The sequence below is a fragment of the Convolutriloba macropyga genome, chromosome 1 (assembly GCF_964194025.1).
Source record: "Convolutriloba macropyga chromosome 1, txConMacr16.3, whole genome shotgun sequence".
NCBI classification, from domain to species: Eukaryota; Metazoa; Xenacoelomorpha; order Acoela; family Convolutidae; genus Convolutriloba; species Convolutriloba macropyga.
In genome coordinates, this window is record NC_134468.1 from 55,676,934 (window position 1) to 55,702,099 (window position 25,166).

A 25,166-nucleotide genomic window follows, 5' to 3' on the forward strand; every position below is an offset into this window, starting at 1 on the left:
AGTATTTCGACCAACAATGTGATGAAATTGAAGCGTTGGAGAAATATATGCCCCGCGACCATCACAAGAGAATACAGCTTGTGACCGGGAAGAACAGAGCCAACAAACAGGCAAGCGTACTGAAGGACAAGCAGGGAAATATATTGATCGACAACAACGATATATTGAGTCGCTGGAGGGAATACATCGGCGAGCTATATGAAGACGAGTCGAGAACCTGCGAATCCATCAAATTCGAGGGAACACTTACGGGAGAAAAAATAATGAGTGACGAAATACGGTATGCAATCAAGGGTATGAAACAAAACAAGGGTATGAAACATCCTGAGAGTTATCATGAACAGAATGAGAAAGATCATACACGAGGAAGTAAGCGAGATGCAGTTCGGCTTCATGCCCGACAAAGGCACAAGGAACGCTATATATGTAATCAAACGAATGCAAGAACGGAATAAAGAAATGCAAAAGAAGATTTTTTGTTGTTTTATTGATTACACAAAAGCGTTTGATCGAGTCGAACATAACATCTTATTCGAAATTCTAAACGATTTTGATTTTGCAGACAAAGATATCCGAGTGCTACAAAGCTTGTACTTCAGACAACAGGCAAATGTTCGTGTTAACAACGAGTTGTCTGATTATACAGACCTGAAACGAGGTGTTAGACAAGGTTGTATAGCTTCACCCGATCTTTTCTCACTATACACGGAGATGATTATGAGACACTCTGACGACGAACCAGGTGTAAATATGGGAGGACACAATATAAACAAAATCCGATTCGCCGACGACACTGGACTGATCGCGGGCTCACAGGAAGACCTATAAAACCTGTTAAACGTAATAAATGAGCGAAGTGAAAGATTCGGTATGAAGATCAACACGGCGAAGACAGAAGTAATGATAATGAACAACTGGGACAAAGAAAAGGCAGAAATAATGTTGAACGGAGTAACGCTTAAACAAGTCGAGAAGTTCAAATACCTTGGCAGCTGGATAACATCTGACGGGAGCTGCTCCACAGATATCAAATGTCGGATCGCAGAGGCGAAGACTGCGTTTACAGAAATGAGAAGCATCCTTTCGAACTTAAAGATGCCGTTCAAACTGAGGTTCAGAATTCTGAATTGTTATGTCATACCAATAATGATGTATGGATGTGAAAACTGGATTCTAATGAAATCAGACATAAAGAAACTGGAAGCAGCTGAAATGTGGTTTCTGAGACGAATGCAGAAGATAAGCTGGAAGGAAAAGAAGTCGAACGAGGAAATTGTGAAAAGCACTATTGGTTCGAGGAACCTGCTTGCGAAAGTGATGCAAAGACAAACATCGTTCTTCGGACATATCATGCGCAAACAAGGTATTGAGCAGGTTGTGACAACGTGCAAAATCGACGGCAAAAGGAAACGTGGTAGACGCCCGACACAGTTTCTGGATCAGATAATGCGATGGACCAATTCTCAAAGCGTCGCTGATGTCATGAACAGAGTCAGACATTAACGGTTGCCAAAGTCTTTTGACACGGCACTTCAAGAAGAAGAATGTCTGAACATAAGTGCACAATTATTTGGATGTAAATGCGCAAAACGCTACTTATTGTGGTGAACGCAATAAGATTGGACATCAACGCACAGAATTATTAGTATGTACTCACAAAAATTTGATGAGCGCACAGAATTCCGATAAACGCAACAAAGTCTTGTGAACGCAGGAAGTTCTTATTATGAACGCACAAAATTCTAAACACTAACGCACTAAATTCTGCTAAAAAACGAAAGTCTGGTAAATGCACAAATGCCCAACCTGGTAGCCTCCTTAAGCCCAAGCAAGCAACTGCCAAACTTAACTGTCAATTGAGAGCAATCACCAGTCATTTGAGAGCAGTCCATTTCATGTTATTCAATTGTGTTTGTCAAAGAGACTCTGAAAAACCTCATCGAAAAGTTTTACACGAAGAGCAGTGAAAAACTCAAGAAACGAGAAAAACCTTGGGATAGCAGCATGGAGAAATCAAGCTAATTCGTGCACTTGTTGTAGATTTTGTGTGAAAGTACTTTCATTTTTTAAACTTGATGTATCTATTGTTATTCAGCTTACAAATGTTATTGTTTCACAAATTTTTCAGCACAATTTCCCAAAATGTTTTGAGGGCCCGAAACTTCCTGTCCACGCTTTCATGATGTTATCGAGGCAATTTTATTTTACATTTGACAAGAAATGGAATCTTAGTTGACCAGCTTTTGAAATATAACTGTTGCACATGAGGTCGTTGCAGTAAACTTTTATGGATATCACATTTAGTTCAAATTTGAACCCTAAATTTGTTAAAAGATTACTTTGTATTTAAATCTTTCCTGAATTTTTTAAATCTCCAGAATTCATTCAAAAATGTCTAATTAGTCGATAAACTGAGTATTTAATATTGAGAACACAAAATCTTAATGTTTCTTTTCGTTAATAAAACTCAGTTGTTCAATTGAAACTTAGTTTTGCTTCGCGTTTTCTCTAAAAACACAGTGGACTAGGAGACTCAAATTAAAAAGTGCAACAATCATTCGCCACGCAAAGCTTTTTTTTGACTTGTAGTGATGTCGCTCCGTGAAGCACAGCTTAAGTATTCTCTCGCAAGCAAAAGGCAATTTACAAAATATTCTCGGTTCGCCAAGTCCCCTTGCAATGATTCAGATGTGATGTCGATCTACCCGGTACAGCATAAATAATCTCTCCCACGACATATGACAATCAGCACGCAACCACTCTTGGAATAGATCGGAATAGATCTTTTTTGGGAAAAGTGAACACAATATACTTCACTCCGCTTGGAGAGAAGGAGAACTCAATTTAAACTCGCTATTCTAGCAAAAGAAATTATCATCCTTTACGAGTCACCGGGACCAAATTTTGAAAGTTTTCAACTGTCACTCTAACAAGTTTTTGAAGAAATAATTCGAGGATCGTCTGCACAATCCGAACGCGAGCGCAATGCGTGAATCTCATATTAGAAGACAAACTGTCAAAACAAGAGTCAACGCATAACTGAGGTAGGAATAATATGAGGCAACAGAAAATGGTCACGTGCGGCGCAAATGACAGTTTCTTTTATTTACATGAGTATTAGGGTAGAAATGCAGAAAATCTTCAGCTGCAAAAGCTCAATTTATTCAATAATCCGACTGCTCAACAACTTTAGAACTTTTTAGGGGAGACATTCATCCGATCAAGAAATTTGACATACGATAGACACATGCTTCTGACCACTGAGCAACTAAAAGTTGAAACAGTCGAACACTTTTATTAGAAACAAAGGGAGCCAGCCAAAAACTGTGACCTTGAAAACAAAAAGGAGACTCTCATTACAGTCGTACTCATTACGAACTTGCTCGATCCGTACGTTCGAAAAGAATGTCTGATGGAAACCATCGAACAGAGAAATGGCAATTATTATTGAGTTCAGATTGTAAACCATCATCAAATTTAGGCACCCTATAACAATTTGGCTTCAACAAGCGTGGTCACTCTCAGCTTTAAGGCAAGCCCACGCTCATCAAATTGCTTATGCCTATATTTTATCCTGAAATTGGTAGCACAAAAGATCTGCATCCAACTCTCAGAAATTTGGATTACCATGTTCCCCAGGTCATTAAGAGAAATGCAATTTGCTCGAAAAACAGTGCAACAATTTTGGTCTAGCGCATCATTTTGACAAAGTCTGTCGAATACCTAGACATGCTAAACCAATACCTAGACTTGCTAAACGTAACTTTAACAACTAAATACCAAAAATGGCAAAGGCAGTTGATTAGCAAAATGCAATGGAGAACCAAGTTAGCTTTGCTGAATCTGAAGCACCAATCGAAATCCCAAGCAGTTTAATTCTGACTCTAGCACTTTGGATGTTAATGTGGTTGTAGTTATTGAAGAAAACAACGAAAAAAACGAACCGCTAAAAATGCCATTAACGATGGATAATACTTGGATAACAAACTGGGTGGACTCGCGAAGTTTATGTAGTATACTAAAAAACTCCCCACAAAGTAGTTCTTAAAGTCTTCTCATTAGTCTTCTCATTGGCTAACCAAACACAGTCACTTCCAAATACGGGCTCTTTCAAACAAACATATCAGGATCATAGGATAAATATGAGCACCATTTTTGAGTATTGGTTGGAACCAGCCAGAAGTCGAGTTGATTTTAGTCCCAGACGGGTTAAAACCACGCGTCCGAAGAGCTTTTTGAGCAATTGTGGCTTCTCAATGCACAAATATGCTCTCAATCGACAGGTAGCACCATAAAAAATGATCAGTGTCCTGCAAAAGTTTGTTTAGTGAAATGTTTTCCTAACCTCATAACTCAAATTGGATGTTCAAAGTTAATTGTAGCTTGGTCTAAGCTTTGCAAATTTGTCAACCAAAGCGTCAAAAAGTAAAAAGTAATCACAATTACTTACAACGAAACAAAAACTCAAGTGGATTTACGGAACTTAAATCTTTTTTCCATATCTTCTATAGGTTTTATAGTTAAAAGAGACTAGTCCTTTCTGCATTCGGTTCAAAAATTCTGAAAAAAAGCTTGATACTCTAGTCGTTTTGATGTCTCAACAATTTAGTGATCCTGCGACGCAAATCACGACTTAATTGTTGACCATCAATTTGAAATACCCTTACAGTAAACTGAACTTGAACCCAGATACAATTAAACTTTGCAATTTTAATACAATAAGTTCTGAAATGACGGGAATTTATCGACCTAAAACAGGATTTTTTTGCCTTATATTAATGACTGCGAAATTCCTAGAGGCAATAGTGTTTCTCTCCTTAAAAAATTAACTTTAATGTTCAATCTCGAACCAACGAAAACGCTGAAAACTTTTTGTCTTTTCTGGATTCGTAAATTATATAAGATAATTCATACCAATATTAGAGCAACTCCAAATACCAAGTTTAGTGTCATCCAATTTGACCTCTATTAGGAAAATCTGAAAAATTTCACTGGACTGAGATTCATGACAAACATTTCTCAGAGATGTCAAACCGAATAGCGAACGCTTCAGAAAAACGTCCTTATAACCCCAACCTCGAGAATGAAGTTAACTGTGATGCGTCACGTTCTGGATTAGGCTCCGCGTTCTAGCAAAGTACTTAAGACGGTTGCAAACCGAGAGCTTTTGGTTCACAATTTTTGAACTCCTGTGAGATACGCTATAGCGTCAGTGGATTAAAAATGCTAGGAGTTGTCTGGTTTTTGAATATTGCAAAATTTAGTTGAATGGACAAAATTTTCAGATAATTAAAGACCACCGAACCGTACTTTCAATACTAATAGAACACAACGAAAACAAATAACATATTGGCTCTTTGACACACTGATATGTTCGTATTGTTCCAATTCAATCCTTCATAGAGATTCTACCAGGGGCTAGATTGTTTATGATGGGTTTTATCTCAGTCTTTCTTTTTAAGAAGCTACAAAACTATCAGATTGTGAGTTGGAAAATTAGATATAAATCGCAAGCTGCAATTCATCTAGATTGAACTCATTCACCTCTGCGCCACAATCACGCTCACCCTATTTGTTGGGAGCACGCGCTTTGCATTCGACACCTATAAATTATACAGATTTACAAACATTAACAATTCTGCACTGCAAGTATGCTTACAAGACTATGATCTGTCACTTGTCACGCAAAACCTAGTACAAACTTTTACTTACAAATGAAGTAATTCTATAGCTGTATCTTTTTTGCCGCGAACAGAACTTAGTATACCAGTGTCACCGCAAAACCCACCCCAAAGAAGTACTTTAGACCAATTAATTGACACAAATGATCTTTCTAAACAAACTACTAACTGAAGTTCCATCAACTAATCGCCAAATCATCCAAATTCCAAACATATTTCTAGAACTCATCCAACAATAATCAGTACATTGCTTCATGCCCAATATCACTCTTGAAATCAATTGCATTCTTCTTTTAGATCTCTTGATATAAACACAATCAAGACGAAATCTTCTTCATAATATTCAAAATCTTCCAAACGCCCCAGATATCTAGTAGTGATCGAACAAGCTCCGACCTCTCCACAGGCACCAACGACACCCACATTGTCGTCACCAGGGTCTTCTTCTAATCAAAGTAAAATTGATATTACAACAATGTAAACAAAATGTTTAGCAAATCACAATTAGCATCAATGATAAGAACTGACGCGATACTAAAAGAGGTTTGAGAATGTATCCTGAACAATAATGGAAGCCGTTTTAAGGTTATGAACCTATATATCCACTTGCATTGGAAAGACCTCCTGTTAAACTTGGAGGCATTTGTGTGAAAAAATAGGGGACACCAAGCGCGCTTAGAGGCCCTGATCTGCCTTGAGCCACCCGGGATCCTGGGGAATGATTTGTAATGCCACGCACTGCTTGTGGCACTCCAATAACCGAGAGCTAATTGTTAAGTCAGTCGAGTACAAACCTTGCACCGCGATACGTAAGTGTCAAACCATTTTCTCCCGCTAAGCAACTTTTACCAAAAAACGATTTAGTTAACCGAATCAAGAAACTCAGCTCCACAAAAACCCAACCGCTGAAATCTTTGACAAAACCCAAGGCCCAAAAGTAATTAAATTTCTTGAAATAAAAATTTTTAATCACTGAGCTCTTCGTTCGATTTGACTCCATCAAGCAAGTTGTTTAAAAGGCAACCATGTGAAATTGTTTTGAACACGTCACAATTTTGAAGTCATTGAAGAGTCTGTTAAGGATTAACGCGCTAAAGGCCTTGTGGAGCGCCTCATTCGGACAGTAAAACGTAGCCTCTCATGTTTTAAAAAAAGTCCTATACAAATTTGTTCCACTATAAAGCTGTTTTAATATCTATTTTATGCCGTAAATGAAATTCTGTGACAAAATTAATTGATATTAAAAGACATTATAGGGGTATCACTTCGAAGCATATTGTGGAAACGAAAGACACCTCTGAGCCATATGTGTAATACGCCAAAATCCTCAATTTTTTTAAGCAAAACATAATTAATCAATATTTAGATAAGGAAAACGTGATGTCTGAATCTATTTTACCAGTAGAAGTTTAGCAAAGGGGATACAGGAGACATATCAAAGTCAAATACGGAGGACCCATTCAACCCGCGACATCCATGAACTTGAAAATCAGGCAACGGAAAATCACGTTTCCTTTGAACAGCAAATGCCTATCGACCGATCCCAAATTGAGAAAAAGCTGCAAAATTCAAACTAGCATGAAAAAATTAGGGAGAAAATCTTTCCTAAAAATGATCTGGAAGGCTTGTTCGAAATGTTAGCCACTGGCCTCACCAACAAAAAACAACCACTAGTTCATCAAATAGTGGAACTTGGAAATCTAACAGTAATCTTTCGAATCAGCAATCAGGTAGATTTAAAAACTCGACAACAAAAACAGACACCACAATAAGTATATGCTGATAAAGGTTGCCTCAGCAGGAATGAGAAACGAACGAAGAAAAAAGTTTTTACTCATACCAAAAAAATTTAAGGAAAAGAAAAGTGGACTAGAAAGTCATGCAGTAAAAAGAGACCAGGGCAGCGAAATCCCTTCAAATAAAAAAAATCTACGCAATATAAGAAAAAGGCTACCCAAAGAGCCTGACTTCTCCGCTCTGGAATCTGAGTCACCACTCGCTTCGCATACCACTGCCATTCATGCTTCGAAGGACCTAGTATCTGCATTACAGCAACAAAATCCCCCAACGGATAGCAATAATGCAATAACCCGATCCAGCGGCCGCAACGGACAAAGCCCTGACTATTACAGCAATTACGAAGAATTTTCCAACTCACCAAAACAGTAATTAAAAAGACCTAACCAGCAACCTAATCAAGCAACTCTGTCGGAATCCTCTGTGGAAACAATCCAGAATACCGCAAGTCAAGCCCCTCCGGAAATGAATATTTCACAAAAAATTCGGGAAGTTTTTCCCAAGGATTCGCTGGTCTGATGTTTGAGCGACTCACGAAATTCGACACTCGATGATTTGCTCTCTTTTTTTTGTTGACGAAGAGCAGATTCAAATTGATAACTACTAAACTGATCTGCAAAAACAACTCTGTATTACTAGTTTTTCGTGACCAGTAAATGCAATGTTGATAATATTTAACTGGGGATTATCTCTTTATCATTGTAAAATATGTTACTATGAAAACTTCACTTTCTGAAGCATTTTAATTGCAAAAACAAAGAGAAATGTCATACATGAAGCCATTGAAGTGAACTTTTGTAGATCTCAAATTTAGTTCATAAATTTTCGATACCCCCAAAAATTTGTTGGAAGACTTTTTCAAAACTCAGTCATTCCTTAATGTGTTTTTCTCCCGCGCTTTTGAACAAATGTCTCTTCAACTGATAAGCTGTTTCTTTAATCTTGAATAAATTTATTATTCACTTTTCCTTAATCAAATTCAGTTGTGATTTATTTTCGCTTAGCGCTTTCCAAAAGAAAACAGTAGATAGGTAAAACTCACAATAACGCGAAACTCTCGCCCCGCAGTACCACGAGTTGTACTAACGCGCGACTTCGCTAGTATTTTTTTAAACTGATCTAGCTCGGCGAAGCGCAGCTTTATTATTCTCTCTCCAAGAAAACATAATTTAAAAATCAGTTTTGACCCGCGAAGTCGGCTATTATTAGTTCAGAAGTGAGTTTACCGCGGAATACAGCATTATTTCTCTCCCGTGCGACAATAATCTATAAATTTTGGATAATTGCCCTCAAATGAACGAGAGAGTTTTCTTAAGCTATAGCATTATTCTGCGATGGGGGTAGTTGAGAGAAAGACAAGAGGCTCTCTCATTCGCTTCAGAGGTGTTGTCAGAGCTTACAGATCACTATAACAATTTATAGTTTTAAACAAAAATAAATTAAGCGCGCTTCTTTTTTGAGTTTTTCTTTTGGTAGTCAACTGCTACCACCATAGTTTAGATTCCAAAATTTGTGAACGAAAAGCCTTTTATGCACGCAAAACTAAAAAAAAGTTAGACGTAAGTAACAGAAAATTTGAATTGATCAAGTAATTTATTTTGCATGAAGAAGACACACGACTACAAAAATTATAAAGTCATTAATCTCTGAACAGTTGTTGCGTTTCTAGTTCTATGAAAAGCTCGTATAGCTTTCCGTAGAGGAGTGATGCAGTGCCAATACCTTTGTTGGTAGATTTTAATAGGTTAATTAACAATCAATCGTTTGTCCCTCCAACTGTTAAATCGTTACCCAAGTTGAACACCATAAAAGAAACTTCGTTTTCAGAAACAAAATTTTATGGAAACCTACTAAACATACAACGATCGTGAAAGTTGTTGAGTTTGGCTGACAAACAGTGCAAAACTGAGCCTATAGACTGGTGCAGGAAAACAAAATTTGAGCGTGAAGCAACTTCGTGCATTACAGGACCAAAATTTATACGATGTAAGAAAGCGCACTATGAGTTAAAATATTTCGTGTATCATGATGTTGCGCAATTTTAGCACTCATTCCGATGATTGTGACTGAAATATCAATATAGGGTACCGCCATGTTATCCGCAAAGTTCAAAAGTATGTTTTACACGCACAATGTAAGAATAGGAAACAAGAAATCTGGTAATTAAAACGAGTAATTTACTTAAAAAGTTGGTATCGGTAGACACTTGTTATGTTGAACTGACCGAATTGTTGATTTGAATTTTTATTTACTTATGCTTCGTTTATCTTATACTTCGTCTCTAATATGTAAAATTTCTGCAGAAACTCTTAAATATGAAAATTTGATACCAAATATGATTTAAATGGAGAAAACATAACCGACTAGAGTCGGGCGAATTGGTCTCAGACGACCGGTTGGCTTCGTCAGTAACTAACCAAGGTTTATTGAGGCTAGCTTTAGATTAATTGAAGGGGCGTTAGATTTGCGGGCGGTGGATGGGTGGGGTGTGGGATCAATTTCTAAGAACCAATAAGAACCAACATTCACTCCAAGTCTCCAAGGGAGTTTCTGTTAATCGCATACTTGAAAACTTGTGGGCTGAACGAATTTAGGAGAACTCAATGCAGATTGAGCGCTATCTCTTTATCTCGTTTCTGAAGACGAAAGTCAAATTGGTCAGACGAAAAATCGGCCAAGCAAAAGATTGCCTAAAGGAGACAAAAACGATTAATATATTTGTTACAAATTGCTTTTGAGAGCAATTAACGATAATTTCGTAAAAGGTGCCTGGTAAAAGATTTCCTAAAAAGTGATTGATTTAAGTGATGGTAAATGATTTCCTAAAAAGTGCCTTGAGATGATGACATCACGCCACATAACAGCAGCTGAAAAGCGGCATCAACAAAGACAGAGAGAGAGAAAAGGATAGAGTGAGAGAGAGAGAGAGTGAGAAAGATGAAACGTAAACGAGAAAGAGAACGAAAGAAACCATAACCGACAGAGAGAGAGAAAGAGAGATAGGAAAATTTTCAATGATGGGATTCGACTCTAGTTTCCTAGCCTTCTTAGTAAATAAACCATATAGCAAAAAACCGAAAAAGGCAAAAATAAATTAAGTCTTCAACTTCGCAGTTAATAAACAATTGTTTTGTCTTGAAATTTCTGTCAATTAACCCATTTCGTTGACAGATTTTTTTAGGCCAGTAATGGTCGTTTAACTCAAAAAAACTCGAAAAGCACAAAAAAATATTAAAAAAACTTTGGAAACAATTGCAAAATTCAAAACAATCGGGCTAAAATTCAAGAGATTAATATCTTAAGAAAAAATTTTTTTCTTGAGAGACTATGCATGATCCCTGTATCAAGTCTGAAATAGTTTCTCTTGCTCATAAAGATCCATACACTTGGAAAATGACAAAAATTTTCCAAAAATTTAAAAAAAATAATATTTTATCCAAAAATTACTGAAACTGGAGACATAAAAAAATTCCCATGGGGGTCACTATCCCAATAACTCAAGAAACTATGCGGCAGCTTTTTATCAAACCTTGGAGGAGGTCCCTGTTGCCGGAAAAAAATTCAAAGACAAGAAAAAATTGCAAATAATTAAAAAAAATTGTTTAAATTTGTAATACTATAATCTTGAAAACCATTTCATAACATCTATAAACTATGCAGTAATATCTCATCAAAAACTAGAGGAAGTTTTGTGGATTTTCAGGCAAGAGAAACCTAAAAAATGACAAAAAATTTTCAAACTTAAAAAACTGCAAGTTTTGTTACAAAATTTGCTAAATTTTTCTGATATCAAAAAGCTGACAATTAACTCATGACCAACAAAAATTTTGAAATTTTAAAAAATTTTAAAAAACCTGAAAAATGAAAATAAATTTCAAAAAAATGAAGAAAATGGCAAAAATTGTATATAAAAATGCTAAAATTTGCGATGTTAAAATCTTTCAAGACATTCCATTATATCTAGAAAAAATACAGTAACCTATTTGTAAACCGTAGAGGAGGTTCTTTGGCTATTGAGACTGAAAAAATTTGAAAAAACGACAAAGTTTTTCAAAAAACTGGAAAAAAAGCATGTTTTATCAAAATATTGCTAAATTGTGAAATTAAAAAACTATTCCATGGCCAAAAAAAATTGTCAGTAACCTATTATAGAACCTCATAGGTTGTTTTTTGGTCCCTTTGTCTGAAAAGACCAGAATAAGGCAAAATAATTGTCAAAAAATTTGAAAAATTGCACGTTTTGTCGAAAAAATGCTAAAATTCGTCATGTTGAAATGTTGAAACCATTCCATGACGAATAGAAAATATGCCATAACCTATTATTAAAACCTATTGGAGATTATTTGACAACTAGCGCTGATAAAAACAAAAAAAATGTCAAAAATTTTTGAAAAGCTTCAAAAAAATTGCAAAATGGTATAAGTTTGAGAGTTTTTAGCGAGCGGTTGTTCGTCAGTAGATTGAAATCGGGGGTGCACCGGGTAGGGGGCAAAAGTGCGGGGTACGGATGTCAACAGTGGAGGGTTCTGAAACCTCTAAGAACCGCCCTTCACACCATTAAGTATAAGTCTCCAAAACAGTTTGAGCTGAAACAGAGCTGAAAGATTCTAAGAGCACTTAATGTCCGCTGGGCGCTACCTGTTTATCTGGTTTTTGAGGGCGAAAAGTCAAAAAGAGTAAAAAAAAATCGGTCAAGCAAAAAATTGCATAGAAAAAAGACCGACAGGACGAATATAATTGCTACAAACTTCGTTTAAGAGCTATTAAACAAGATTTTAGTAATTCTTTTTTACCAGTTATGCAGAAAACATTTATGAAAACAAATTAATAATCAATTTGTTAAACAATGTATATAAAAATTTACGCAATAAACTTCGTTTAAAACAAATATATAACTAAAGTCGTTCCTTTTTGACAATTTATCCACTGACAAAAATTGTTGATTACAAAAAACTTTAGGCAGATAAACAACATAAAAAGTATACCGGAGACGAATTATATAATCGATTTTTTCAAACCTCAACATTGGAGAGACATATCGCCACATACAAGGCAGAGACTATTTTGAATGTACGCCTATTGCAGATAAGAAATAGAGGTTATAGCAGATTTATGGGCATTCAATTTAAACTTAAAGTTTTTTAAATGTTTTTCGAAAAATGGACCATTTTTTTCACTTTTCAATTTCATTCTGACTTCACTGCAGTAAAATCAATAAATGAAAGAGATCAGTCCTCTAAAAATTTTCGTGAGAATCAGAAAAAAAGGGTTGTACAAACTGAAACAAGAAAACTTCATTAAGGATTTTTTAGACTTACTTAAAAGAAACCACGTTGATATCCACAAGAAGGCTCGGTAATATGGGTTTGCACCCGATTTTCTGACACTGCTCAGCTGCATAAATCTGTCAACTTTACAACAAAAGCGCTGAAGGCAGCTTTGGAAGACAGAAAAAATTCTTTTATAGTTTGAGTCTGTTTTTAACGTTATATGTTCACAGAGAACAACAGCCATAATATCAGGAAAAAAAGATACTATTTCAGTGCAAGAAATGGAAACAAAATAACTGAAACTAGTGGAAGAGTTGATGGCGCTGCTTCAGGCGAGATCACTGTTAAGATTGAATGCCCGACAATTTAAAGACGGAAGCACCGTTTTTTAGGCTCCTATTCATTTATCAAAATCATTATTTAAATATTATTTTCACAGTATTTTTGAAATTCAAAAAATCTTCAATTTAGATTACAACTTTCGAACGCGATGTGAAACGTACAATACAATCATACAATCAGCGCTTGAGACACATTCCAATTTGTGAAAACCTACAGAGTGATGTCTCTTTACCAGAAAATTGAAAATGAAGCTCAACAAATGACCAAAATGAAGCTCAACATGAAAACAGTTTTTTACTGACCCAAACCATTTGTTTTTCGAAAGGATGTAACATTGTTGATTTCCAGTTTTGCAAAAGAATTGAATGACTTAAGCACTCGCGCTTCCATTGATTTTATATTGTCTGTTTAATTGAATTAGTTCAAAGAGGTGGAATTCTTGTGCGGCTAAAAGTTGCAGGTCTTCTGTGACCACCGAGATGCTGTCAATTTTTCGATGATAAAAAAATAACTGATTTTATGATATGGCCTTCAGGTGTGGCCGATTTTTTTCTTGTGTTCAGTTATATTCGTAGTGCTATAAAATGAGACTCAACCTTGAAGAATTGGTTGCATTATTGAAAAACTTTGTCAAACTGTAGAAAAACAATTGTTTCCCGTCTCAACTTCTTTGTAGTTTCTTCTATATCTTCTGCAAAAGAAAGTTTCTCTTCCAGATATTGTCGTTTCTGTTTTTAATAATAAAATTTTTCAAAGTTTTACGCCCGCCCTAAGTTTATATATAATTGATTTCTAAGAATATACATTTATCATGATGATTATTCAACTGGATTGGCTCGATCTCTTTGCAAACGCTATGGAGATGTTGTTCTATGTTTTTGTTTCTTTTTCGTTTAGAGAGCGGTAAATTGACCAACCATTGGTAAATAGGGTTGAATAGCTTTTTTGCTCACAAGATTCATTATATAAATCAGAAAAAGAAGACTGCGTTTCATGGCTCTTGTTTTCAAAACAAACAATATGTTTTAGTTCCAGGGCGGACCACCCAGAGTATTTCATTACTGAACCTGAGAATCTCCATATTATCTTGCAAAACCAGTACTGAAACAGCTTATTTGCATCAAAAAAATTGGTCATTATGCCCAGAAAAAAAACAGAACAACTATTCAGACTGTTCAGAGTAATTTCAGAGTAAAAACAGTGCATTTAAATTTTCGAAAATGTTGAAATATGGTGAGCATGTCAGAAAAGCATGCAAAATGCATGCAGAATGCATGCATTTCAATGTAACGACACGTTGCCAGTTAAAACAGCTACATACGTACTACATACGTACTACATACCGTGTGCATACTGCTACTTTCACTGATACTGGATATTTCGGGATCCGTCTGGGGCACGTTCGGGATCCGTCTGGGGCGCGTTCGGGATCCGTCTGGGGCGCGTTCGGGGTGCGTTCGGGGAGCGTTCGGGGTGCGTTCGGGGAGCATTCGGGGTGCGTTCGCAACCAGAGCAGGTATATTCTCGACCTTCCGGGTCACTTTACAGGTGTACTTACGATGTCCCGGATCACTTTACAGGTGTATTTACGATGTCCCGGGTCACTTTACAGGTGTATTCACGATATCCCGGGTCACTTTACAGGTGTATTCACGATATCCCGGGTCACTTTACAGGTGTATTCACGATGTCCCGGGTCAATTTTGCACACTCAATCGGCGAGGTGTATTCACGATGTCCCGGGTCACTTTACAGGTGTATTCACGATATTCCGAGTCACTTTACAGGTGTATTCACGATATCCCGGGTCACTTTACAGGTGTATTCACGATATCCCGGGTCACTTTACAGGTGTACTCTTTAAGTAGGATTTCAAAAGGCAAAGAAATTGACCTCGAATTCCTGATATTTGCAGGTTTCTTGCTAATAACTACTGCTTAACAGTATCAAAGGTTTTACTGAAATCAAAGCAAAAATAATGATTCATTATTGTTTGTGTCACATTGGAAAATTTTTTTCAAATGTAGCAACTTGCTCAATATAAACAGTTGCTCCATCTGATCAAATCCCTTTATGCCATAATACAGGTTTCTCGATCCAAGATATATTCAAATACAGGAATAAGAACTTAAAGTACTGAAAGTTAGATTTTCAATTCATTGTTTTTTTTATTCTGAGCCTTTCTTGAATATCTGCGATGTTAAGAATCTGCGAAAACAAATAGGATCAAGATTTGCACCAAAAATATTGACATGACAAAAAAGAGCTTGAAAATTTTGCAAACATTTCAGTTTCACTCCAGAAAGTGAGATTCCTCAAATTTCAAATATCTGAAATTGCAAAATGAAGCCCTGTTATAGCACGATCACGTGGCCACAATGCGCAGGCAACTTTAGCACAGAATCTTTTTCACATGCAAAATGGAGAAAGTTAGATTTTATAACAAAATATCGGAAATAGTAACAGGCAAAGTTTTGTGCAAAGATTGTTTACTGTACATGAACACGCCATTTAACGTTTCCTAGCATGCAATTATTTAAGAAGTAAGTAATTAAGTAAGTAAGATGCAAATATTTAGCACAAATGCGTGGGTCACTTTAGCTAATTGGAGACACTCTGAATTTTGATTCGCCTTTTTTCGTTTGAAAAAATTTCAAAATGTTTGTGCCTTTTCTCAGTCTCGTTTCCCTGTCCTGGCTGTCATTTGGATGATGGGGTTTGATTATCTTGTGCTATAAGGAGGAATTTGGCTCATCGCTCTCAATGTAGTCTTGTTTGATATTATTGAGAGTGGATTCGTCCGTTCGTCCTGCATTTTCGCTCAGAATCAAGGGCGCAAAAGTAGCCCTTCGGGCTTTGTCAGCTGCTCGCTGTGACATGCTAGAACAAACAAAACTCATCTCATACCTCTGCAACAATATCCTTCTGTTCTCCTTCAGAACCATGTTTCAATTACCAATATCCAGATTTTCCCAATTTCCTGACCACATTTTCCTGACTTGCCTCTACTCTGCAATTCCTAACCGGAAAACCTCTTTCGCTCAGATTTTCTTCAATTACTGTCAGGAAAAAAATTACCATTAAGTCTCAGATTTCTTTCTGAAAACATTTCCTCATTCTGTGATTAGGAAATTTTCTTTTACCCGCTTTTATATCCCAGTAGGATGTTAAATCCAGATCATGTCACACTCTGTAAAAGTATCGCTTTCTAGTTTGCACTATTAATTCTGTTTCTTTTATAAAAAGTTTGATTAAAATTTTCCTCAGAGCGTTATTTTGGGTTCAATTTCTATTATGTCATTAATGTATCAAAACTGCGCTACATTTTGAGAGACGATTAAGTTACACAAGTCCATTTTGCCGTTTTGCAGGTTGTTATGGACAATATCTCTCGTCACAAATTGTCATTTTGCGCCATTCTGATTCAAGATGAAAAAAAAACTATGCGGTAATTGGGGACAAAAGAGACGGAAAATGGCAGAAATGTTGTCATTTTTACTCACGGGTGAACTCAATCATTGTCCACGACTTTGATCATTTGATTAGCCTAAACGTTTGTGGCTCAAATCTTGTTAGTAATTACTTAAAAACCAATTCAAATATTTGGACTTAACCTTTTTTATGAACCGTGACATGGGTGGTTGCAAAACTGCTAATTATCTTCTTAACGCACAATAAGTATTTCAAAGGACATTTCGGAAACTAATCACCATTTAGGACTTCCCTCATTTCTTCATTTCTGTATAATTGACACCATCGTGGTCATTAGATGCTATAACTATAGACAACATTGATATGCGGACAAGTGTGACAAAGGATGACTATGACACGGAACTTTTTCGCTGCTCGCAATGGTTGCGCAACAAAAGGTATCGCGGAGAAAAGTGTGAAGGGCATTTCCCGATTCAAATCAGATTTGGACTAAATTTTCTTGCTGTCACAAATGTTTACACACGCTTATATCATAAATATTAAACCATGGTCTTGAATAGGAGTGACAAACTTGAGTAAATTTACTTCAGAGGATTGTACTTTTTCTACGTAATGAACGAATTATTTATAATGAAAACATAGCCGGCAGATTACCGGAAAATGGCCGCGATAGACGCTCGTGGCCTACCATGAATTGAAACAACTAAAGAAAAAAGGTTAACAGATTGACCCCCAGTTTTTTAATAGACCACTAGACTTTTTGGGTTACATTCGGACTGTCATTTTTAAGGGACACATTTGCTCTACTAGGAAAAACCCTAATGGAGCTTTTTCAAAATTAATATTCGATATTAAAACTCAAGACTCTATTCCTCAGGAATCAGGAAATATAAGTTTGGCACTACTTAGATGCACACTAGTAGTAAGCCTAAATATACGCTTTGTAACGGGTAGGGGACGTCCCCCCCGTGACGATCCGTGAGGTACTTTTTTGTGGAAGAAAACATGGAAACTTTTCTGAAGTGGAGTGGGAAACAAACTTTTACCCTGACCTTGCTTGCATGACGATATTTCCGTTCGTTTTCCATTTCATAATTTTAGTTTTGCGTGTGCTGCTTCAAAAGTTGGTTGGTTTTTTCCCTTTATTAAATCCAATCAAAACCACATGTTGGGATAAGCTTCGCTTGCTGTTAACTTGGTTTTGTATACGGAAAAGGATTGATAGAGGATATTAAATTCTTATCTCCACTTATGAAATCGAACAAATTTCCTTTTCTTCTACACATAATTTGAACATGGTATATTGGTTGAATATATTGTCTATCATTTTTAGTGTATTTTTTTCAAGTTGACTACAAACAGTTCAAAGGTTAGTGTTATATAAATTAATCCGAATCGCTCTCAATAAATGCTTTTCTTTTCCGCCGTTTAACAGGCGGAACCAAAACTGGGCTCTCTCTACCACTTTCGTCAGCTTCGCTTAGAATATATTCATTTGGAATTCTCACATAACTTTCCTCCGACAAACCGTAATTTGAGCCATTTGATTCCAACTCGCTTGCCGTGTGTTCACGTTGTAAATGACCCCAATCAACTGCTTTGAAATGACTTTCATTTGATCCCTCTCCATTGTTGTTACACAATATTTGCTCCGTCCTGGTGGGCATGCTTTCTTAATTTGAATACCCAATTGTTTCGCCTCCGCTCGAGTATTGAATTACTTGCTCCGTGCAATCATCTCAATTTGCATCAATCTGACGGAGAAATACATCGTCAACAACAGCATGATGTCTATAAGGTAGGCTCTCAATGCCGTTTTTGAACAAAAATCGCTTATCGTCATAAGCACTCAGACCAATTTTGTTCGTTCTAGACGTATATATTTCATGATTCTCTGATTTAATTCGATAGTTTATGGCTCGCTGCATACTTCTGCTAGATAAAATTTCTTTGAAATTGTTGTGCGTGAACATTTTCTGTGCCGTTTTCGTAACGCCTTTCATGCTTTTCTTTTCTTCTCCTATAATAAAAATGTGTATCTAAGTGTTGGTTTTCAAAAACATATGATTTTTTTTTGATAATAACCAAAAGAGCTATTAGAATTATAGAAGTATTAGTTATTATTTTTTGTGCAGTGCTTTTTAAATATCTGGAAAAGTAACTTGCCCTCAGCAATAATGGAGTACACTTTGGATTTCAGTCCGATAAATTCTTTCATCACACAACCACACAGTTCATCTTTATACCTCAAAACTGTTTTCTTATTCTTGTTGCTGTAAAGAGGAGAATTCGATGGGTAATTTGAAAAATCATAGTGTTTATTAAGTTCTGTGTTTGCTTGTAAGTCGTGGTATAAGTCTTGTGTATAATTTTTGTATGTTAATGAGTCTCTGTCACTATATAAAAGGTCGCAATTGAAATTCTTCTTCATTATGTTGTAATGAAAGTTGAATATATGGGTCTTGGATAAATCAAGAATGGTTGCACCAACAATCAAGGGCTTGGACCAGGTGAGTTGAGTTTTTCTCAACGTAACAGCAGCCAGATCTTCATTGAATATCTTGAGAGATTTGAAGTTGAACTTAGCTACCTGCTCCAACAGCTCTTCTTCCGACCGAATTAGGTAAGCTTGTATACGATTTCTTGGATTTTCACACATTTTGCCATATACACTGTTTATCATTAGGTTATAAAAGTTTTCATCAAATTTATTTTTCGCTTCCATCCAACATTTTGTGTTAAGTTCAATATAAGGCGCTAGCCATCTGCTTTGGTGAAACTTTAGAACTCGATGAATTTTTTTCACTTTCAACCCAAAATAACGTATTACTTTAGTGTTATGTAATGAAGAGTGTAGTGCTCTTTGTTAAACAAGGTTTGCAATAATTTTTTGGTTTTCGAGACTAACTGCATGCCAAGTTTTTCACGCAATTCTTCTTGATATTCACCGAACCACTCTAGTTTTATGGCTTCTCTAGTGGGTGCTAACGGAAAGTCACTGTGAGAATTATGCAGCTCCTCAGGATAGTCCAGGTCCACCTCCAGAATGTATCCAACTATAGAATCTTCACTCGTCGATAGTATAATGTCGAGAGTGATGTCCTCATCGAGTTCGAAAATGTTCTGAGGCAAAGGATACTGCTGCATAACTCCTCCATAGAGATTGTTAGAATCCACCATTAAATCAAAGGAACTGGTTAGAAATTCGTCGAATAATTGCAGATACTTGTTGTTGGCTGTGAACAAACGGGCAGAGTATACAGAGGACATTCCTCCTCTCATGATTTTTTCTGCGATGTCCAAATGCTCTCTGTTTGACAACAGTTCGAGGCTTACTTTACTTGTTCTCAGAAAAGCGTCTTCTGCTGTATTGGGAGCAGAGTAATATTGCGCGAAATCCAGTGCATAGGTGGAATAGCAAACTTTTCTAAACTGCTCGAACACACAAGCTAGTAATAACGTATCAGTTGTCAAATATAAGTCCTGATATGCTCCGAAATTTTGGCAACCGAAAATGTCAAACACTTTTTTTGCATGCCTGAAGTTCTCATCGTTTATTGATATATCTCCTCCTTGCAATGCATCAGTCCACTTCTCAATTGCTGGTCAATCAGGTTCATTGAACTTCTCCAGTTTGTCTGCGAACGCATAAGGATAGAAGCCTTTTTGATGCAACAGCTCTATGTCTGCTTTTGAATGAGTTGATGCAAAATGTGAATCAAGTATTTCGAAAGCATCCTTCGGAAGGAATGAAACGAGTTTTTCGAGTGCCATACGCTTGAATCGGAATGAGTCGATGAATCTCATTTCTTCAAAAATTCTTGCTTTCTCGCCATTTCCCCGCCTGTATTCTCCTGCTGGCACCTTCAGCGACAACGAAACAAACTTTTCATCTGTTTTTGGAATGATTTTGATAAAACTCTCCGGACTGCAAGAATTCAGGGCTAAACAAAAATGATGGAGGTCATAATGGTTCAAGTTATGAGCAACGATTGGAGTAAAGTTCAATGAACGCCTTTGAATATTGCACTGGCTGTGTGCAAATCCAATGAACTTGCCAGAGTAATGGCAAGGATCTACTACTTTTACGTCTGCTTCATCGAAATTTTCTTCACACACCCAGCATGCTACGGCTTTTTTGTTATCCTGTTTCCTGATAGAGCTGGTTAAATTCCGAAACTGTTGTTTTTGTTGTATATATCATAAGCTAGAACCTCAATTGTTCTGACAAACACTATCATGCAATCTTCGGACCAATTCAGCTTGAGCATGAGTTGTTTACCAGTTTCCTGTTCTATAGCAACAAGACAATAACCAGATGGTACATGTTTCTGTACGTTCTCACTACTGCTTTTATCAGGACTGTTCGTGACTGTCTCAATCGGTAGTAGCAATGATTCTATATCAAAGTATAGAACAATGGGAGCAAAATAGCGAGCTTGTAGTTTCCTGAAGCTAAGATTTATGCTCGATCCGGTCGGCATGTTGATTCTCACAGCGTCATGTTGATAACAGAGTTCACGATGCTTCACCATTACGTCTAAATCGCTTTGAATATGGAAACAGTTTCGGCATATATCGCTGCTTCTGTTGACAACTTTGCCTCTGACTTTTTGAACTAGATTCACTAAATTTGTAATCAGGATATAATGGAGTGTGCTTTCGTTGGTCAAGAGAAGAAGGTCTAATATAAAGGGTTCGTCGACTTTCTTCGAAATTCGATATGGAATTAGCTCGTCTCGTTCGTTCAACCTATTTAAAAAATGTTTTTTTTTATACAACAAAGGAGGTCTTTTCTACGTGGTTAAATTGTAGTGAATAGTTTTTGCTCAAATAGAATTTTAATGTTTTCGGGATAATTTTCAAGAAACTTACCGGAAAATGTTAACTTGAACATCTTTCTCGTTTTCAAATATTCCTATTTCACTCATAGGCATAGGCATTTTGCATTCGCCAAGAGGCTGATGTGCGTTCCTGTTGCCTGTGCCATACAGCTCCGGGCGTTTCTTTACCCGCCATGATGTCTTTGGTCCAGCCAGCGGCTTTCCAGTAAACATGTGATAAGCTGCTGTAAAACAATAGAGGAATCAGTTTGGATCATTGTAGTTGCGAACGTTGAGCAGTGATTGTTCTGATTCATACTTTGGTGGTAGCGCAATGTAGGAACCAGGACGAATGGGCGCAAATCTTGCGAACTTTATCTCAAATCTTGACAAACTCTAGAACTTCCATCCACTCCCTTCCAAAGTTAAATTTGTAACATAGTTCAGTAGTTTCTCGACACTTGCCCAATATTCATCGTCAGGTAGTCCATTACCAGGGTAGATCAACTGCATCTGTGTATTTGTCCAGAATTCTATTCATTTTTGTCTGCCGTCTTCATCGATGCTTGTCTCCAGATCCTTCACCATTTTCACACATACTCTCATGCCTACTTTCACGAGACCACTTCTCGCCTGATCTTTGACTATTGTTTGAATTTCTGATTTCTGGTTGCTCAAATAATCCAATAAGTCGAACTCATTTCCTCCAACAGGCAAAAGAATGACTTTGAGGTTACCCCAGAGAGCCGTTTGGGTTGGTAGGGGACCTGTATAACCGGAAGATTGGAAGTCAGGCAATTCGTGTTGGTTCTTCATGTGCTCTCTGAACTTCTGCTCGGATTTGAACGCCATACAACAGTAAACACATTCCTTAAATGCATTGTTGCCGTGCTCTGTTTGACAGTGTCGTCTCATTCCAACCATTGAAGGTGCTCGAAATCCACACTCATTACACTCCAATGGCACGTTTTTTGAAGAAATGTTCTGAATATCTTTCGGTGTCTGCAAAGACTCCTGTCGCTCGCAAACGATTTTTGACAAACATCACAAGGAATACCCATAGCTTTTCTTGAACTTTGAAAATCTGATTGTAACTAGATATTGGTTATGTGTTACCAGCATGTAAAAAGAATAATTGCAAGGTGAAAAAATTCGGGTTGGTCTTCAGCCAGATAGTTGGTCAACCTGTTTTGTATTTGCTCCACATGTTAGCTTTTAATTGGTTTCTTGGTTCACCACTTGATTGTTTATTGGTTTTTGTCTGGTAAGATTAGAGCATCTGTTCCTTGTTCGTGAAATTCAAAGAAACAAGGGTCGGCCAAAGCTGTCCACAATAAATTGATTTTATCGAGTCTGGTGTGCCCTTAAGAGTTTGCAACTGTTTTGCAGAATCTAAGCGTCACAGGCCGGCTCCTTGTTTATCCAAGGCTCACAAAATTTTATTAAAAGCTCAGGCAAACCGTCGGAACCTTCGTTCTTTGATAGAATGCAAGGCTAAACATAAATGATGGAGGTCATAATGGTTCAAGTTATGAGCAACGATTGGAGTAAATTTCAATGAACGCCTTTGAATATTGCACTGGCTGTGTGCAAATCCAATGAACTTGCCAGAGTAATGGCAAGGATCTACTACTTTTACGTCTGCTTCATCGAAATTTTCTTCACACACCCAGCATGCTACGGCTTTTTTGTTATCCTGTTTCCTGATAGAGCTGGTTAAATTCCGAAACTGTTGTTTTTGTTGTATATATCATAAGCTAGAACCTCAATTGTTCTGACAAACACTATCATGCAATCTTCGGACCAATTCAGCTTGAGCATGAGTTGTTTACCAGTTTCCTGTTCTATAGCAACAAGACAATAACCAGATGGTACATGTTTCTGTACGTTCTCACTACTGCTTTTATCAGGACTGTTCGTGACTGTCTCAATCGGTAGTAGCAATGATTCTATATCAAAGTATAGAACAATGGGAGCAAAATAGCGAGCTTGTAGTTTCCTGAAGCTAAGATTTATGCTCGATCCGGTCGGCATGTTGATTCTCACAGCGTCATGTTGATAACAGAGTTCACGATGCTTCACCATTACGTCTAAATCGCTTTGAATATGGAAACAGTTTCGGCATATATCGCTGCTTCTGTTGACAACTTTGCCTCTGACTTTTTGAACTAGATTCACTAAATTTGTAATCAGGATATAATGGAGTGTGCTTTCGTTGGTCAAGAGAAGAAGGTCTAATATAAAGGGTTCGTCGACTTTCTTCGAAATTCGATATGGAATTAGCTCGTCTCGTTCGTTCAACCTATTTAAAAAATGTTTTTTTTTATACAACAAAGGAGGTCTTTTCTACGTGGTTAAATTGTAGTGAATAGTTTTTGCTCAAATAGAATTTTAATGTTTTCGGGATAATTTTCAAGAAACTTACCGGAAAATGTTAACTTGAACATCTTTCTCGTTTTCAAATATTCCTATTTCACTCATAGGCATAGGCATTTTGCATTCGCCAAGAGGCTGATGTGCGTTCCTGTTGCCTGTGCCATACAGCTCCGGGCGTTTCTTTACCCGCCATGATGTCTTTGGTCCAGCCAGCGGCTTTCCAGTAAACATGTGATAAGCTGCTGTAAAACAATAGAGGAATCAGTTTGGAATACAGCTCTCTGAACTTCTCCTCTGATATGAACGCCATACAACAATAAACACATTCCTTAATTGCATTGTTGCCGTGCTCTGTTTGACAGTGTCGTCTCATTCCAACCATTGAAGGTGCTCGAAATCCACACTCATTACACTCCAATGGCACGTTTTTTTGAAGAAATGTTGTGAATATTTTTTCGGTGTCTGCGAAGACTCCTGTCGCTCGCAAACGATCTTTGACAAACATCACAAGGAATACCCATAATTTTCCCTGAACTTTGAAAATCTGATTGTGACTAGATATTGGTTATGTGTTACCAGCATATAAAAAAAAGAATAATTGTAAAGTGAAATAATTCGGGTTGGTCTTCAGCCAGATAGTTGGTCAACCTGTTTTGTATTTGCTCCACAAGTTAGCTTTTAATTGGTTTCTTGGTTCACCACTTGATTGTTTATTGCTTTTTGTCTGGTAAGATTAGAGCATCTGTTCCTTGTTCGTGAAATTCAAAGAAACAAGGGTCGGCCAAAGCTGTCCGCAATAAATTGATTTTATCGAGTCTGGTGTGCCCTTAAGAGTTTGCAACTGTTTTGCAGAATCTAAGCGTCACAGGCCGGCTCCTTGTTTATCCAAAGCTCACAAAATTTTTTTAAAAGCTCAGGCAAACCGTCGGAACCTTCGTTCTTTGATATTACAATATCCTTTAAGATTGCAAATTATGAGCTCCAGTCTATTTTTGCTGAGCTACAATATAATTTCTTTTTTCTGGAAGCAGGGTCCCTATTGATAGAGTGGAGGTTTTGTGCTTCACTAAAATTGGGGTTAATAATCCACACGCTTTGGACATCAGACTTTATAGTCAAAATGGGGATGTTCTTATTGTTCAGAGAGGTGGAGACGAGCATCTGCAACTCATAGAGTTGCTAATAGATGTTAGCTCTGTTCCTGAGGAAGATGACCCGGAGTTACAGGAACTCCTGAGTTATATAATTGCCCCAGTGTTCTCCCTCGTATGGGGAAACGACCCCCAATAAATTTTCTTATTAAAATTTTCTTATTCGGAATGTCAATTAATCTATTTTTGGTTCAAAACCTTCTTCCTCAGTGCACAAATATAAAGGTACGTAGAACATGTCATACATTTATTTGTATGGTAGCACCAGAGCTAATGAAGTGCAGTCTACTGCTT

At 37.0% G+C, this 25,166-nt stretch overlaps 2 protein-coding genes across 3 annotated transcripts in view; one reads left to right on the top strand and one right to left on the bottom strand.

Annotated features, from left to right (window-relative positions):
• The first annotated feature begins 870 nt into the window (after nucleotides 1-870).
• Nucleotides 871-1,503, top strand: LOC142343991 (uncharacterized). The gene has a single exon (XM_075395461.1). It carries the CDS (start codon nucleotides 871-873, stop codon nucleotides 1,501-1,503), a length of 633 nt encoding a protein of 210 aa, XP_075251576.1.
• A 13,817-nt stretch (nucleotides 1,504-15,320) lies between these two features.
• The window catches only part of LOC142349822 (uncharacterized), a 47,344-nt gene continuing 37,498 nt past the window's right edge, over nucleotides 15,321-25,166 (bottom strand). For both annotated transcript variants that reach the window (XM_075401625.1, XM_075401616.1), the window contains exon 6: nucleotides 15,321-15,970. In XM_075401625.1, the coding sequence (XP_075257740.1) occupies nucleotides 15,823-15,970 (148 nt within the window). In that variant the 3' untranslated portion in view covers nucleotides 15,321-15,822. The remainder of the gene's footprint in view (nucleotides 15,971-25,166) is intronic.